The sequence below is a fragment of the Oncorhynchus mykiss genome, chromosome 19 (genome assembly GCF_057628025.1).
Source record: "Oncorhynchus mykiss isolate SJ-2025 chromosome 19, ASM5762802v1, whole genome shotgun sequence".
In the NCBI taxonomy this organism is placed as follows: Eukaryota; Metazoa; Chordata; class Actinopteri; order Salmoniformes; family Salmonidae; genus Oncorhynchus; species Oncorhynchus mykiss.
Window position 1 is genome coordinate 21,474,055 of NC_143040.1, and position 12,272 is coordinate 21,486,326.

At 45.3% G+C, this 12,272-nt stretch overlaps 1 protein-coding gene across 3 annotated transcripts in view; it reads left to right on the forward strand.

The window, feature by feature from the left end:
• LOC110497385 (N-acetylgalactosaminyltransferase 7) overlaps positions 1-12,123 on the forward strand; it is a 32,712-nt gene extending 20,589 nt beyond the window's left edge. Inside the window, exons 3-12 of one of the 3 annotated variants that reach the window (XR_016488670.1) lie at positions 1,328-1,494; positions 5,227-5,357; positions 5,545-5,624; positions 5,982-6,482; positions 7,286-7,403; positions 7,515-7,637; positions 8,152-8,370; positions 9,906-10,004; positions 10,094-10,222; positions 10,489-12,123. Coding sequence is in view for 2 of the 3 variants with exons in the window: in XM_021573466.3 (XP_021429141.2) it covers positions 1,328-1,494; positions 5,227-5,357; positions 5,545-5,624; positions 6,300-6,482; positions 7,286-7,403; positions 7,515-7,637; positions 8,152-8,370; positions 9,906-10,004; positions 10,094-10,222; positions 10,489-10,626 (1,387 nt within the window). In the remaining variant the exon portion in view is untranslated. The remainder of the gene's footprint in view (positions 1-1,327; positions 1,495-5,226; positions 5,358-5,544; positions 5,625-5,981; positions 6,483-7,285; positions 7,404-7,514; positions 7,638-8,151; positions 8,371-9,905; positions 10,005-10,093; positions 10,223-10,488) is intronic. The other 2 variants (XM_021573466.3, XM_021573465.3) reach the window with 2 other exon arrangements.
• Positions 12,124-12,272: the final 149 nt, after the last annotated feature.

The following is a 12,272-nucleotide window of genomic DNA, read 5'->3' on the forward strand; positions in this document are numbered from 1 at the left end:
GTTGGCTCTCAGGTTATATTAAAGGTCTGGTCAAACGGGACTGTAATCTGAGGTGTTTATCTGTGTTGGTGGGTGAGAACCAGGAGGACAGGTCAGAACAGGAGCCGTTCCGCATGTTACTGCAGGGGAGATGCGATGGGAGCAACACACACACTAACACAAGGATTAACATTTGCAATGCAAAACACATTAAAAACATACACACGTCACAATGCACACAAACCAGCCAGGCGTTTCTTAGAAAGAGAACATTTTATATATAATCATCCTAAACAGGAAGGACGGGTAGGCAGACCTGTTTGATTCACCATAAATGAAACCTCCCAGAGATGCTCTATAAACTGTTCTCAGTTCAGTCTCTAAGCCTTAACAACCCCTCCCAGATACTATAGATCTGCTGTGCTGCAAACCGTTTTCAGTTCAGCCCAGACCTGACCAACCTCTTACTGCTCACTCCGTCCTGAATTCCGCATATCACTGATAACGCTCACAATTCTTGGGTCAAGTGACCTCGGACGCCTCGATGCTCAGTCTTTTCCTTTCAGGTCGTCCCCGAGGCAGATTGCTTTGCTAGCGACAAGGGCTCAAACCAAGGCTAAAAATAGACCCTCAGTATGCCACACCAGTGTCTGGCCCGGCCTCTTGCTCTCTCACACACACTCCGCTGTATTAACAGGGCAGTTGGATGGCTAGTTGTAGGGCAATTGGCTGGCTTGAAGCCTATACGTAGGCATGGCATGTGGCAATGGGAGGTAGTGAGTACTGTTGTTTTTGCAGTAGAAGAGCAGCAGAGACCTATAGTGAGTGAGTACGCTGAGAATGAGGAAGTGGAGTCCAGGACACACACACACACACAGCACACTCTGCCAGAGGAAACCACACAAAGCAGGGCTGCCTTCCTGCCTCACAGATGGTCTGCCTGTGGAGGAGGAGGGGGGAGGGGATTGGGGGTTGTGACAGAGGCCTAGCAGAGCTCTGGGTAGACACAAAGGAGAAAGAGCTAGGCAGCTGAGCTTAGGGCTATCATGTGTTGGAATGGATCTAGCTAGCAGCAATTGCTGGTGAAGCTAAGCTAGCCAGGGCTGTGTCTATTCTGATGTCTTCAGATTGCATAGTAGAATCTGTTGCGCCGTTGGCCTCTTTTTTGTGTGTGTGCAGTCCTATATCACTCCAAAGCAGTATTTTCTAAATGTATGAAATGCTATAGAAACTTAGTCAAAAGATGTTTCTTTCCAGCTTCTGAACATATAAATATTCCCTGTTATCCACTACATGTACAGTATGTATGCCTACAGCCATTTAAATTATTCCTCTCCTCCTACTGTAGATGTAAGTACTGGCACTACGACGACAACCTGTTGACGTCCAGTGTCATCATCGTGTTTCACAACGAGGGCTGGTCCACCCTGATGAGGACAGTCCACAGCGTCATCAAGAGAACGCCCAGACGATACCTGGCCGAGATCGTCATGATCGACGACTTCAGCAACAAAGGTAGCATTGGTTTGAGTACAAGTAATTACAACACAGGGCTGATAGGGTTTTGTCTTTGTACCAATATTGTCTTATGAACTAACGCTCGCCCCCTTACAAGCTCTGACTTTGCTGACAGCTACTTTATTGATGTACTTACTGTGATATGTGGTTGTCCCACCTAGCTACCTTAATATCAAGATCAATGCATCTAGTCGCTCTGGATAAGAGTGTCTGTGAAAGGACTTGGAAATGTTTGTTCCATTTTGAATTAGCCAATCAGGTTAGACTAGAAGGCTTCATGACATCACTCTGCTGAAGTGTATCAGCGCTTCACTGCTGTACTTGTACATTTCCTCAGATACAAGCCTTAGTGCATAACATGTCTATTCTTGGTTTAAGGTTAAAAGCACCCTGCCTTGTTTCAGCTAGGCTAGTAGATAACTACCGTTGGCTGTAAGCAGGGGACCCCCACTCCAATTACCAAGTAAAACGCCCAGCAATTGAATCAGCGCTCTGCAACAACACTTTGCCATTGTCATGCAAAATTATCACTGGCTATGAAAAGCATTGGAGTGGAACAGCCTTTCGCCCCCAATGTCTCCCTTAGTCTTGCATTGTGAGGCCCTGCCCAAGCAATGGAACACCATTCAGTTGTACTGTGAGAGCCTAGTCCACCATTCAGTAGAACTGTGAGAGCCTAGTCCACCATTCAGTAGAACTGTGAGAGCCTAGTCCACCATTCAGTAGAACTGTGAGAGCCTAGTCCACCATTCAGTAGAACTGTGAGAGCCTAGTCCACCATTCAGTAGAACTGTGAGAGCCTAGTCCACCATTCAGTAGAACTGTGAGAGCCTAGTCCACCATTCAGTAGAACTGTGAGAGCCTAGTCCACCATTCAGTAGAACTGTGAGAGCCTAGTCCACCATTCAGTAGAACTGTGAGAGCCTAGTCCACCATTCAGTAGACCTGTGAGAGCCTAGTCCACCATTCAGTAGACCTGTGAGAGCCTAGTCCACCATTCAGTAGACCTGTGAGAGCCTAGTCCACCATTCAGTAGACCTGTGAGAGCCTAGTCCACCATTCAGTAGACCTGTGAGAGCCTAGTCCACCATTCAGTAGAACTGTGAGAGCCTAGTCCACCATTCAGTAGAACTGTGAGAGCCTAGTCCACCATTCAGTAGAACTGTGAGAGCCTAGTCCACCATTCAGTAGAACTGTGAGAGCCTAGTCCACCATTCAGTAGAACTGTGAGAGCCTAGTCCACCATTCAGTAGAACTGTGAGAGCCTAGTCCACCATTCAGTAGAACTGTGAGAGCCTAGTCCACCATTCAGTAGAACTGTGAGAGCCTAGTCCACCATTCAGTAGAACTGTGAGAGCCTAGTCCACCATTCAGATGTAGAACTGTGAGAGCCTCGTCCACCATTGTGAAAAGCTGGCTGAGTAATTCCCCTGAAGCGGGGGCACCACAACACCAAAATATACGTAATGGACACTGACTTCATGAGAACATCAAGAGCTCAGAGAATTCATCACATTAAGCATGCAGCCTGCCACGGATTGCTATTACCAACGCCTGTTAGTGTTCCAAACCATCTGCATGCTATCACAAGCACTTCATTGCCAGTAAAGTTAGTCTGGCCATTGGAAACAGGGTTTTGAAGGAGAAAGATACCACGTTATTGCTCAGGTTTCACATCAGTTGCTTCACATTTTGTTCTACAGCAGGCAGCCACAGCCAAACATTACACAAGTAATTATAAAGGTTGTGACTCACAGACCGCAAGCAATATATAGCGATGCCAGGGGCTCATCGTCATTGCACTTCTGATGTGGAATTAAACTCAAGGTTAGGGTTTATAAAATAGTATTTTAGGGTTGATACAGAAATATCTCTGTATAGTTAAACCATGAAACCGTCTTGCTGCTGATAGGTACTTATCACAGTGGTAGGCCGTGCCTTTTCTTACTACAACAAAAGCGGTACCTGCTGCGTGCCGACCCGGTAGTGACTAACCTGCCGTTTTTACTTGTAGAATTACAATTCTCGTCAGTGGCCAACAACTTGACTTTGAGCCAATCAGAGAGCACAAACCCCAACGTGGGAGAGCTGACGAGTGACTGGGAAGAGGGCGTTTTCTCCGTACAGCCACAGTTAAATGTCATGCGCCAGTCACACTTCATATGCAATGTTAGCTAGCTAAGTGCACAGACTCGATGCACACAACACTAAAGATTTCCTGCAAGCTAGCTAACCACTGGAGCAAATATTGACAAGGAAATCACAATGGATTAGTTTCCATGAAACCGCTGCCTGTGTTAGCTGCAGTGTCCTTAGCTAGCTACACAAAATTACCAAAAGTATATGGACACCTGCTCGTTGAACGTCTCATTCCAAAAACATGGGCATTAATATGGAGTTGGTCCCCCCACATTGTTGCTATAACAGCCCCCACTCTTCTGGGAAGGCTTTACACTTGGAACATTGCTGCGGGGACTTGCTTCCATTCAGCCACAAGCATTAGTTTGGTTGGGCACTGATGTTGGGTAAATAGGCCTGGCTTGCAGTCGGCATTCCAATTAATCCCAAAGGTGTTCGATGGGGTTTCAGGTCAGGGCTCTGTTCAGGCCATTCAAATTCTTCCACTACGATCTCGACAAACCATTTCTGTTTGGAACTCATTAGTGAATGTTGCAACCGAAGACAGACAATTTTTACTCACTTCAGCACTCTGGGTCCCGTTCTGTGAGCTTGTGTGGCCTACCACTTCGCGGCTGAGCTGCTGTTGCTCCACTTCACAATAACAGCACCTACAGTTGACCAGGACAGCCCTAACGTGGCAGAATTTTGATGAACTGACTTGTTGGAAAGGAGACATCCTATGATTATGCCATGTTGAAATTCACTGAGCTCGTCAGTAAGGCCATTCTACTGCCAATATTTTGTCTGTTGTGATTGCATGGCTTTATGGTCAATGTTATACACCTGTCAGCAACAGGTGTATGTTGCACTAGCTTGTAAATATGCTGACGTTAGCTAGCTAACGAAACAGAGCTAGCTAGCTATGTTGCATCATCTAGCGAATATGCTAACGTTAGCTAGCTAGTTAAACTTTTGGCCATGGGCTGGTACTTAGCTGTATGGGATTATGGAGAATAAATTTAGCTGTTTCTTCGTCATCTTGCTAGGTAGTAATCTAGCTCTGGCTAGTATCAACAAGGGCTTTCTGCAAAATTGCAACATTAGCACAGCTAGCTAGCTAACATTGGAATCTAGGCCATAAACTTAGCAACACACTGACATGCAGTGTCAAACAACGCTTCTGCCACCTTCTGGTTTAGAGTATTTTAACAAGGCTGACGACTTCAAGGTCTTTGCTGTGTGAACAGGAGATTGACTGCCAACACTCTGTTCAGCGGTGCTAAGTACTGTTGTAATTTATAGTGACGATTGTAGTGTATATAATCTGCGCGACCAAGACATTACCCACTTTATATTTGTAAACACAGTCATACTTTTCATAGCGCAATGATGATCTAACACTGTAGGATATCCTATTGTGTACATATCAGACTAGGAATGCTACCTCTTCTATTACTTGTTATTGATTTTAGTCTTACTGATGTATTGTACTGCATTGTTCTGGGGCCTAGCACACAAGCGTTTCACTGCACCTTTTGTACCTCCCGGTTAACTGTGTACGTGACAAATAAAAGTAGGTTTAATCTCACTGTCCCTGTCGGTCTCCAGTGCACCTGAAGGAGCGACTAGAAGAGTACATTAAGCAGTGGAACGGCCTGGTCAAACTGCACCGCAATGAGAAGCGAGAGGGCCTCATCCAGGCTAGGAGTATAGGAGCCCATGTAGCCACCCTGGGACAGGTACGTTACAGCTACTCCATCACCTCTACACTTACTGTGTGACAGATGAGACAAAGAGGAATGAATGAATGAATGGATTGATCTGGAGCCACTAATATAGATGGAATGGTAACAACTTCTCTGTCAAGCAACTGTTCTCTCCAGTGTCTGACGTGTTTGGCCACGGTGTGTGTCCTGTCGTCTATAGGTTCTTATCTATTTAGACGCTCACTGTGAAGTCGCTGCCAACTGGTACGCCCCTCTGGTGGCCCCCATATCCAAGGACAGGTATGAGTGGTCTGCGGCTGTGATTTTGAATATTTCTACTTCCATATATGACTTGTTCTACTGTAATAATGAAAAATATTCTGATCCATCAATGAACGGTGCAGGTCATGAATCCTCTACCAGAAACATCTCTGTATTATGTCACAGCATAACTAGTGATATACATTGACGTTTATATACAACCTAATTCATGTGCAGATGATTGTATTGAAAATGTGTAAATGGGTGTATCCATCCATGCTGAATATGCACAACTGTTTATCTATGCTAAATATTGATCAGTAATTAATATCCATTTAGTGCAGTGGCTGCCCCACTGTAACATATTGTGTGTGTATTCTCATTGCCTGTTTCCAGAACGGTATGCACTGTACCTCTGATAGATTATATAGACGGCAGTGATTATACCATAGAGCCCCAGCAAGGTGGTGATGAGGACGGGCTGGCCCGGGGAGCCTGGGACTGGAGCCTGCTGTGGAAGAGAGTGCCTCTCTCCAGCAGGGAGAAGGCTAAGCGAAAGCATAAGACCGAGCCTTATCGGTAAACATCCTGCTACCATCCATGCCTTGCATGCCCATCTAAAACCCAGATGTATTGTTTGTTTCCCCCCTGTGTGTGTGTGTGTGTGTGTGATGCATGAAACCCTCCATCTCCCCACCGGCGGTCCCTACCCAGAACGGTGTGCACGGTCCCTCTCATAGACTCCATAGAAGGCCAGACATTCCATATTGACCCACAAGGGGGAGGGGACGAGGATGGCTTTGCCCGCGGCGCATGGGACTGGAGCATGCTCTGGAAGCGTGTGCCCCTCAGTAGCAGGGAGAAGGAGAAGAGATTAACTAAAACTGAGCCCTATCGGTAATTTATCAGCACTAAAAATCTACCCTGCTTGCAACATCAACCCCTGTTTGCATGTACAGTACTATTTGCTTGGCCTTGGCTTGCTCATACTACTGCTTGGCACTTCTCTATTGTGTATGCTGACTATGAAACACAAGTGCTACCCCATATAGTGGTCTGTAGATGTAACAATAATCAGAAAGATATGTAATACCCATGAATTACCAACTGTAGCCCTCAATGTGGTTTATTCATTTCTCTAACTTGCTCTAGTGCCAAATTTCATGCTCTTGAGGAAACGCCTATGGCCTGGACCAATTTAAAAGTATCAATTTGTCTGAACCCTGAATGCTAGCAGTCTCTGATACCTGGAAGGAATTTTGACAGCTGCCACTGCTTGTGCCTTTAGAAATCAACGCTTAAGTATTTTGAAATTAAATGCTTTGAAATCTCTCGCTAATGTCCTGCATTCTCATTCTCAGTTTTTCTTGGTGTGATTTCCTCACCAATAATCTCTTCTGTCTTCTCCACAACTCGGTATCCTATCATGTATCCTACCACGTTATTCTATTGTTTGAGAAGATAAGTCAGTAATGTGTCACCTTTGATGGCTAGCATGATATTTGGTCATTTGACATTAAGGATTGTTTGGGAGCACTCTTTGGGTCAATGTTCTTGTTCACTCTTTTTGTCATAATGCTTATGTTTCTCCCTATTTCATCATGAGTCCACCTTCTTCCCTACTACATTTTAGCTCTTGTCCCTCTCTCTGGATGAGGCTCCTGTGGATTGTGGGTAATGTAGTTTTGGGCCTTTCTCAGGTCTCCTGCCATGGCTGGGGGGCTGTTTGCCATTGAGAGGGACTTCTTCTTTGAGCTGGGCCTCTATGACCCAGGATTGCAGATCTGGGGAGGGGAGAACTTTGAGATATCCTATAAGGTACACGCTAAGATCTCTCTATTGTACTGGTATACTATCGTATTTTCCGCTCTCTATGTACCATCTGTGTAACTCCAGCATGTTTGTTCTATCGTCCTGATCTGATCCCAGATCTGGCAGTGTGGTGGCCAGCTGCTCTTTGTGCCGTGCTCCCGCGTGGGCCATATCTACCGCCTACAGGGCTGGCAGGGCAACCCACCCCCTGCCCACATTGGCTCCTCGCCCACACTTAAGGTCAGTGTGCCAAGTCTGTCAAACTAAGCACCCAGGCTGCCCCTCTTAGCCTGCTCCCAGATCTGCGTTCAATGTCTTTCCAACTCCTGTGGTGATTGTCACAATGACTGTAAGAGTTGGCAGGACAACACAAACAGATCTGGGACCAGGCTAGCTCACTCTGGCAAATCCCTGGCAGCTTTTTTTGGCTCCTTTGAGCTGACCTGGCACCATCTGCTTATTTACTTGGATTCATCCTTGTAAACTAATAGGGTTCAGCCAGTTTCAAATGTCTACAAGGGTGACTAGATTGAATTATATATTGTGCTAAGCACAGTTCATGTAGGCCTACAGCCGCTTATTATATAGATATCACCATATGTATCGGTCATCTGTATCATAAAACATCAGCAATCTTATGGAAAAACACCATATGAGAAGTAGCATATAGATTGACTGACTGATGTCCTTCAAGGGGTGTTGTCCTTCATGGAAACGAATTATTGGTGTTTTATTCTGATCCTCCCTGCTCCAGAACTATGTGCGTGTGGTGGAGGTTTGGTGGGACGACTACAAGGACTACTTCTACGCAAGCCGGCCGGAGACCCTCACCCTGGCCTACGGGGACATCAGCCAGCTCAAGAAGTTCAGAGAGGAGCACCGGTGCAAGAGCTTCAAGTGGTTCATGGAAGAAATTGCCTATGACATCCCCATGAACTACCCACTGCCCCCCAAAAACGTGGAGTGGGGAGAGGTAGGCTAAAGTATTGTCCATATTTCGTTTTTAGTTTATTCATACTACACAATAGTAGCTAAAAGCTGAATTGTAGTCTTACTTAAAATATCAACATATGCATCTGTTAAAGAGTAGTGTGTTACTGTCTGCTACATGACCAAAAGTATGTGGACTCCTGCTCATTGAACATCTCATTCCAACATCATGGCCATTTAGTGGAGTTTGTCCCCTGCTTTAACAGCCTCCACTCTTCTGGGAAGGCTTTTCACTAGATGTTGGAACGTTGCTGTGGGGACTTGCTTCCATTTAGCCACGAGCATTAGTGAGGGTGGGTGATTAGGCCTGGCTTGCAGTTGGGGTTCCAATTCATCCCAAAGATGTTCGATGGGGTCGAGGTTAGGGCTCTGTGCAGGCCAGTGAAGTTCTTCCACATCGATCTCGACAAAACATGTCTGTATGGACCTTGCTTTGTGCACGGGGGCATTGTCATGCTGAAACAGGAAAGGGCCTTCCCGAAACTGTTGCCACAAAGTTGGAAGCACAGAATCATCCAGAATGTTGTATGCTGTAGCGTTAAGATTTCCCTTTACTGGGACTAGGGGTCCTAGCCCAAACCATGAAAAATAGTCCCAGACCATTATATCTCCTCCACCAAACTTGACAGTTGGCACTATGGCATCTGCCAAACCTACATTTGTCCGTTGGACTGTCAGATGGTGAAGCCTGATTCATCGCTCCAGAAAACGTGTTTCCTCTGCTCCAGAGTCCAATGGCAGCGAGCTTTACACCACTCAAGCCGACGCTTGGCATTGCGCATGGTGATCTTAGGCTTGTGTGTTGCTGCTCGGCCATGGAAACCCATTTCATGAAGCTCCCGACGAACAGTTATTGTGCTGACGTTACTTCGAGGCAGTTTGGAACTCGATAGCATTGCAACTTGCCAGTCCCGTTCTGTGAGCTTGTTTGGCCTACCACTTCACTGCTGAGGCATTGTTGCTCCTAGACGTTTTCACTTCACAATAAGAGCACTTAGTTGGCCTCCCGAATGGTGGAGTGGCCTAAGGCGTCACTACAGACCCGGGTTCGATCCCAAGCTGTGTCACAGCCGGCCGTGACCGGGAGACCCGTGAGGCAGCGCACAATTGGCCCAGCATCGTCCGGGTTAGGGGAGGGTTTGGGCGGCAGGATTTCCTTGTCCCATCGTGCTCTAACGAATCCTTGTGGTGGGCCTGGTGCCTGCAAGCTGACGTTCTGGTGCCTGCAAGCTGAGAAGTTCTAGCAGGGCAGAAATTTGACTAACTGACTTGTTGGAAAGGTGGCATCCTATGACGGTGCCATGTTGAAAGTCACTGAGCTCTTCAGGATCAGGATCATATACTGCCAATATGAGGCTATGGAGATTGCATGGCAGTGTGCTCGATTGTATACACCTGTCAGCATCAGGTGTGGCTGAAAGTCAAATCCACTCATTTGAAGGGGTGTCCACATACTTTTGTGTATATGTAGTGAAATTGCATTTGGAATGTATAGTGAGCATTATTGCTTTGTTCCAGGTCCGTGGATATGAGACCAGCTACTGCATTGACAGTATGGGCCACACCAACGGAGGCAACGTGGAGATTGGGCCCTGTCACAGAATGGGTGGGAACCAGGTCCGAAAACCCTTTGTGTCATTTGTGATTAGAGACTTTATTTATTCCTGAACATTATTCCTCATTTACTGATAAAACACCTCTTGTAGCTTTTCAGGATAAATGAAGCCAACCAGCTCATGCAGTATGACCAGTGCTTGACGAAAGGACCAGACGGGTCGGCGGTGATCGTTACACACTGTAACATGAACGAGAACACAGAGTGGAGATACTTCAAGGTATGCAGCTGCATCTAACTTCATATACAAAGTGTCTAATCCTCAAATAAGAACCTCCTTAGATTGGTGCCATTGTTTCAATACATGATTGCTTCATAAGATGTGGTAAACAGTTGGAAAGAGAATCCATCCTTGTTACCAATACAGTATTATGAGTTTTTCCTATCGCGCTACAGCTTGATGGTACTGCTGAACATGGCGTATTAGCATGTATGTGTGAGGGTATATGTCGTGTAAGTGAACTCACTGTTTCGTTTCCCTCCCAGGACCTCCACAGGTTCACCCACGTCCCCACAGGGAGGTGCCTGGACCGGTCGGACATCCTCCACAAGGTCTTCATCGCAGACTGTGACACCAGCAAAAGCACACAAAAGTGGGAGATGAACAATATTGTAGCGGTTTAAAGCTACAGCCCCACAGATGGTATTTTACTCCAACTGGAACTCACTCGACAGGATAGAGCATCGAACACTGCACTTCAACTGTCTGCTGCATTGAGAGGTTGTGTACGTCCAAAATGGCACACTATTTCCCTATATAGTGCACTACTTCCAGAGCCCTATGGGCAGGGACGTCAATTGTGTATGGCAGTCAACATACACCAACTATTTTAAAATGGGCTACTAAAGTCATTCCAATCCCCATTAAATGGCAAATGCAGTTTAAGCGGTAATAGCTGGCAGGCCTCCGAGCGGGTGGAAAGACTGTCTGGCTAGAGCACATTGATCTGAGGCAACTTTTGTCTTAAAACAGTGCGGTGGTAGAAGATTGCTATGACACTGCACTTTTGACTTTACATGGAACTTAACTCTTTTTAATCTCGGTGCTGAGCTAGTGCTTAGCAGCTAATTGCTGTATGACATGTTTGTAGAAAGTTAAGTCCCTTATTGACTGGGGAATGAAGCAACAACTAAGGTTAAGGTTATAATGGCTGGAGTCAATTTTGCTTGTTTTCGCTGTCTCCAAATAGCTTTTTAGAGTTGAAATTGTGTAGGTTTAGCTGAAATGACACCAATACCTAAGGGCCCTGGTCAAAAGCAATGCACTATATAGGGGATACTGTGCTCTCTCAACCATGTCCCAAGGAAGATACTCGTCCGTACACACACTTGGATAATGGACATTTTTTCAGTTGTAGATGTTTACACGTTCTTGCTCTCTTCTCTCGGTTTTACATCTTATTGGGGTCTTTGGGCTATTACTCAGGGGTCTGAGAATTTTTCTAACTTTAAAAAAACTTTGGTGGAGGATTCATTAATCAATGTGCAGAATTGAACATTCAACAATTCAAAACCACTTCTAGTAGTCGTGTAATAAACTGCCCACTAGCTAGGGTTTTAAGAATACTATGTTTTTGAAAACTGCAATGGATTATAACCTGGTCTCAGATCTGTTTGTACAATGACCCACAGGTGTTTAATTGGCAAGAAAGCACAAACAGATCTGGGACCAGGCTAGATGGATAAGTCCACTCATGAGTCATGGTCAAGAATGAACACTGGATGTTTTGAAAGGACTTACTACTTCAATGATGTTGGTCTTAGGCACAGTGAAATTCCAAAAGCTTGAATTTAACATGTTTGCTCTAACTGGTGAATTTCAAATGGCTATATAAAGAAAGGGTCTGTGTTTTTATATATTTCCAGCTTGGTATGTAAATGTTGTTGTTGAATGATGACTACAAAGCAACAAGAATCAGACACCAATTTGTTCAAAGCAAAATTAAGAAAATGTGTTTTCTTTGGGGTATGTGATATGTATGCATTTTTTATAATGTAAATAGGTTTGTTTCTAAAAGAGCTATGCAGTGAGCCTTGGATGAAGGTGTACATATCTAACTTATAAAAACATATTGGCTCGAGCTGTACTCATGGCAATAAATTTTACCTTTTTACCAACAACTTTTTCCCCTTTTCCTTGAAATACAATTTTTAGGGGTCTAGGGGTCTTTTTTATTACGTTCAATTGCAGCTATGTTGCTAGAGGCCTATTGTATTCATGCATCTTTTGAACCTTCAGTTCAGGTCTGATTACACTAAATCCCCCAGAT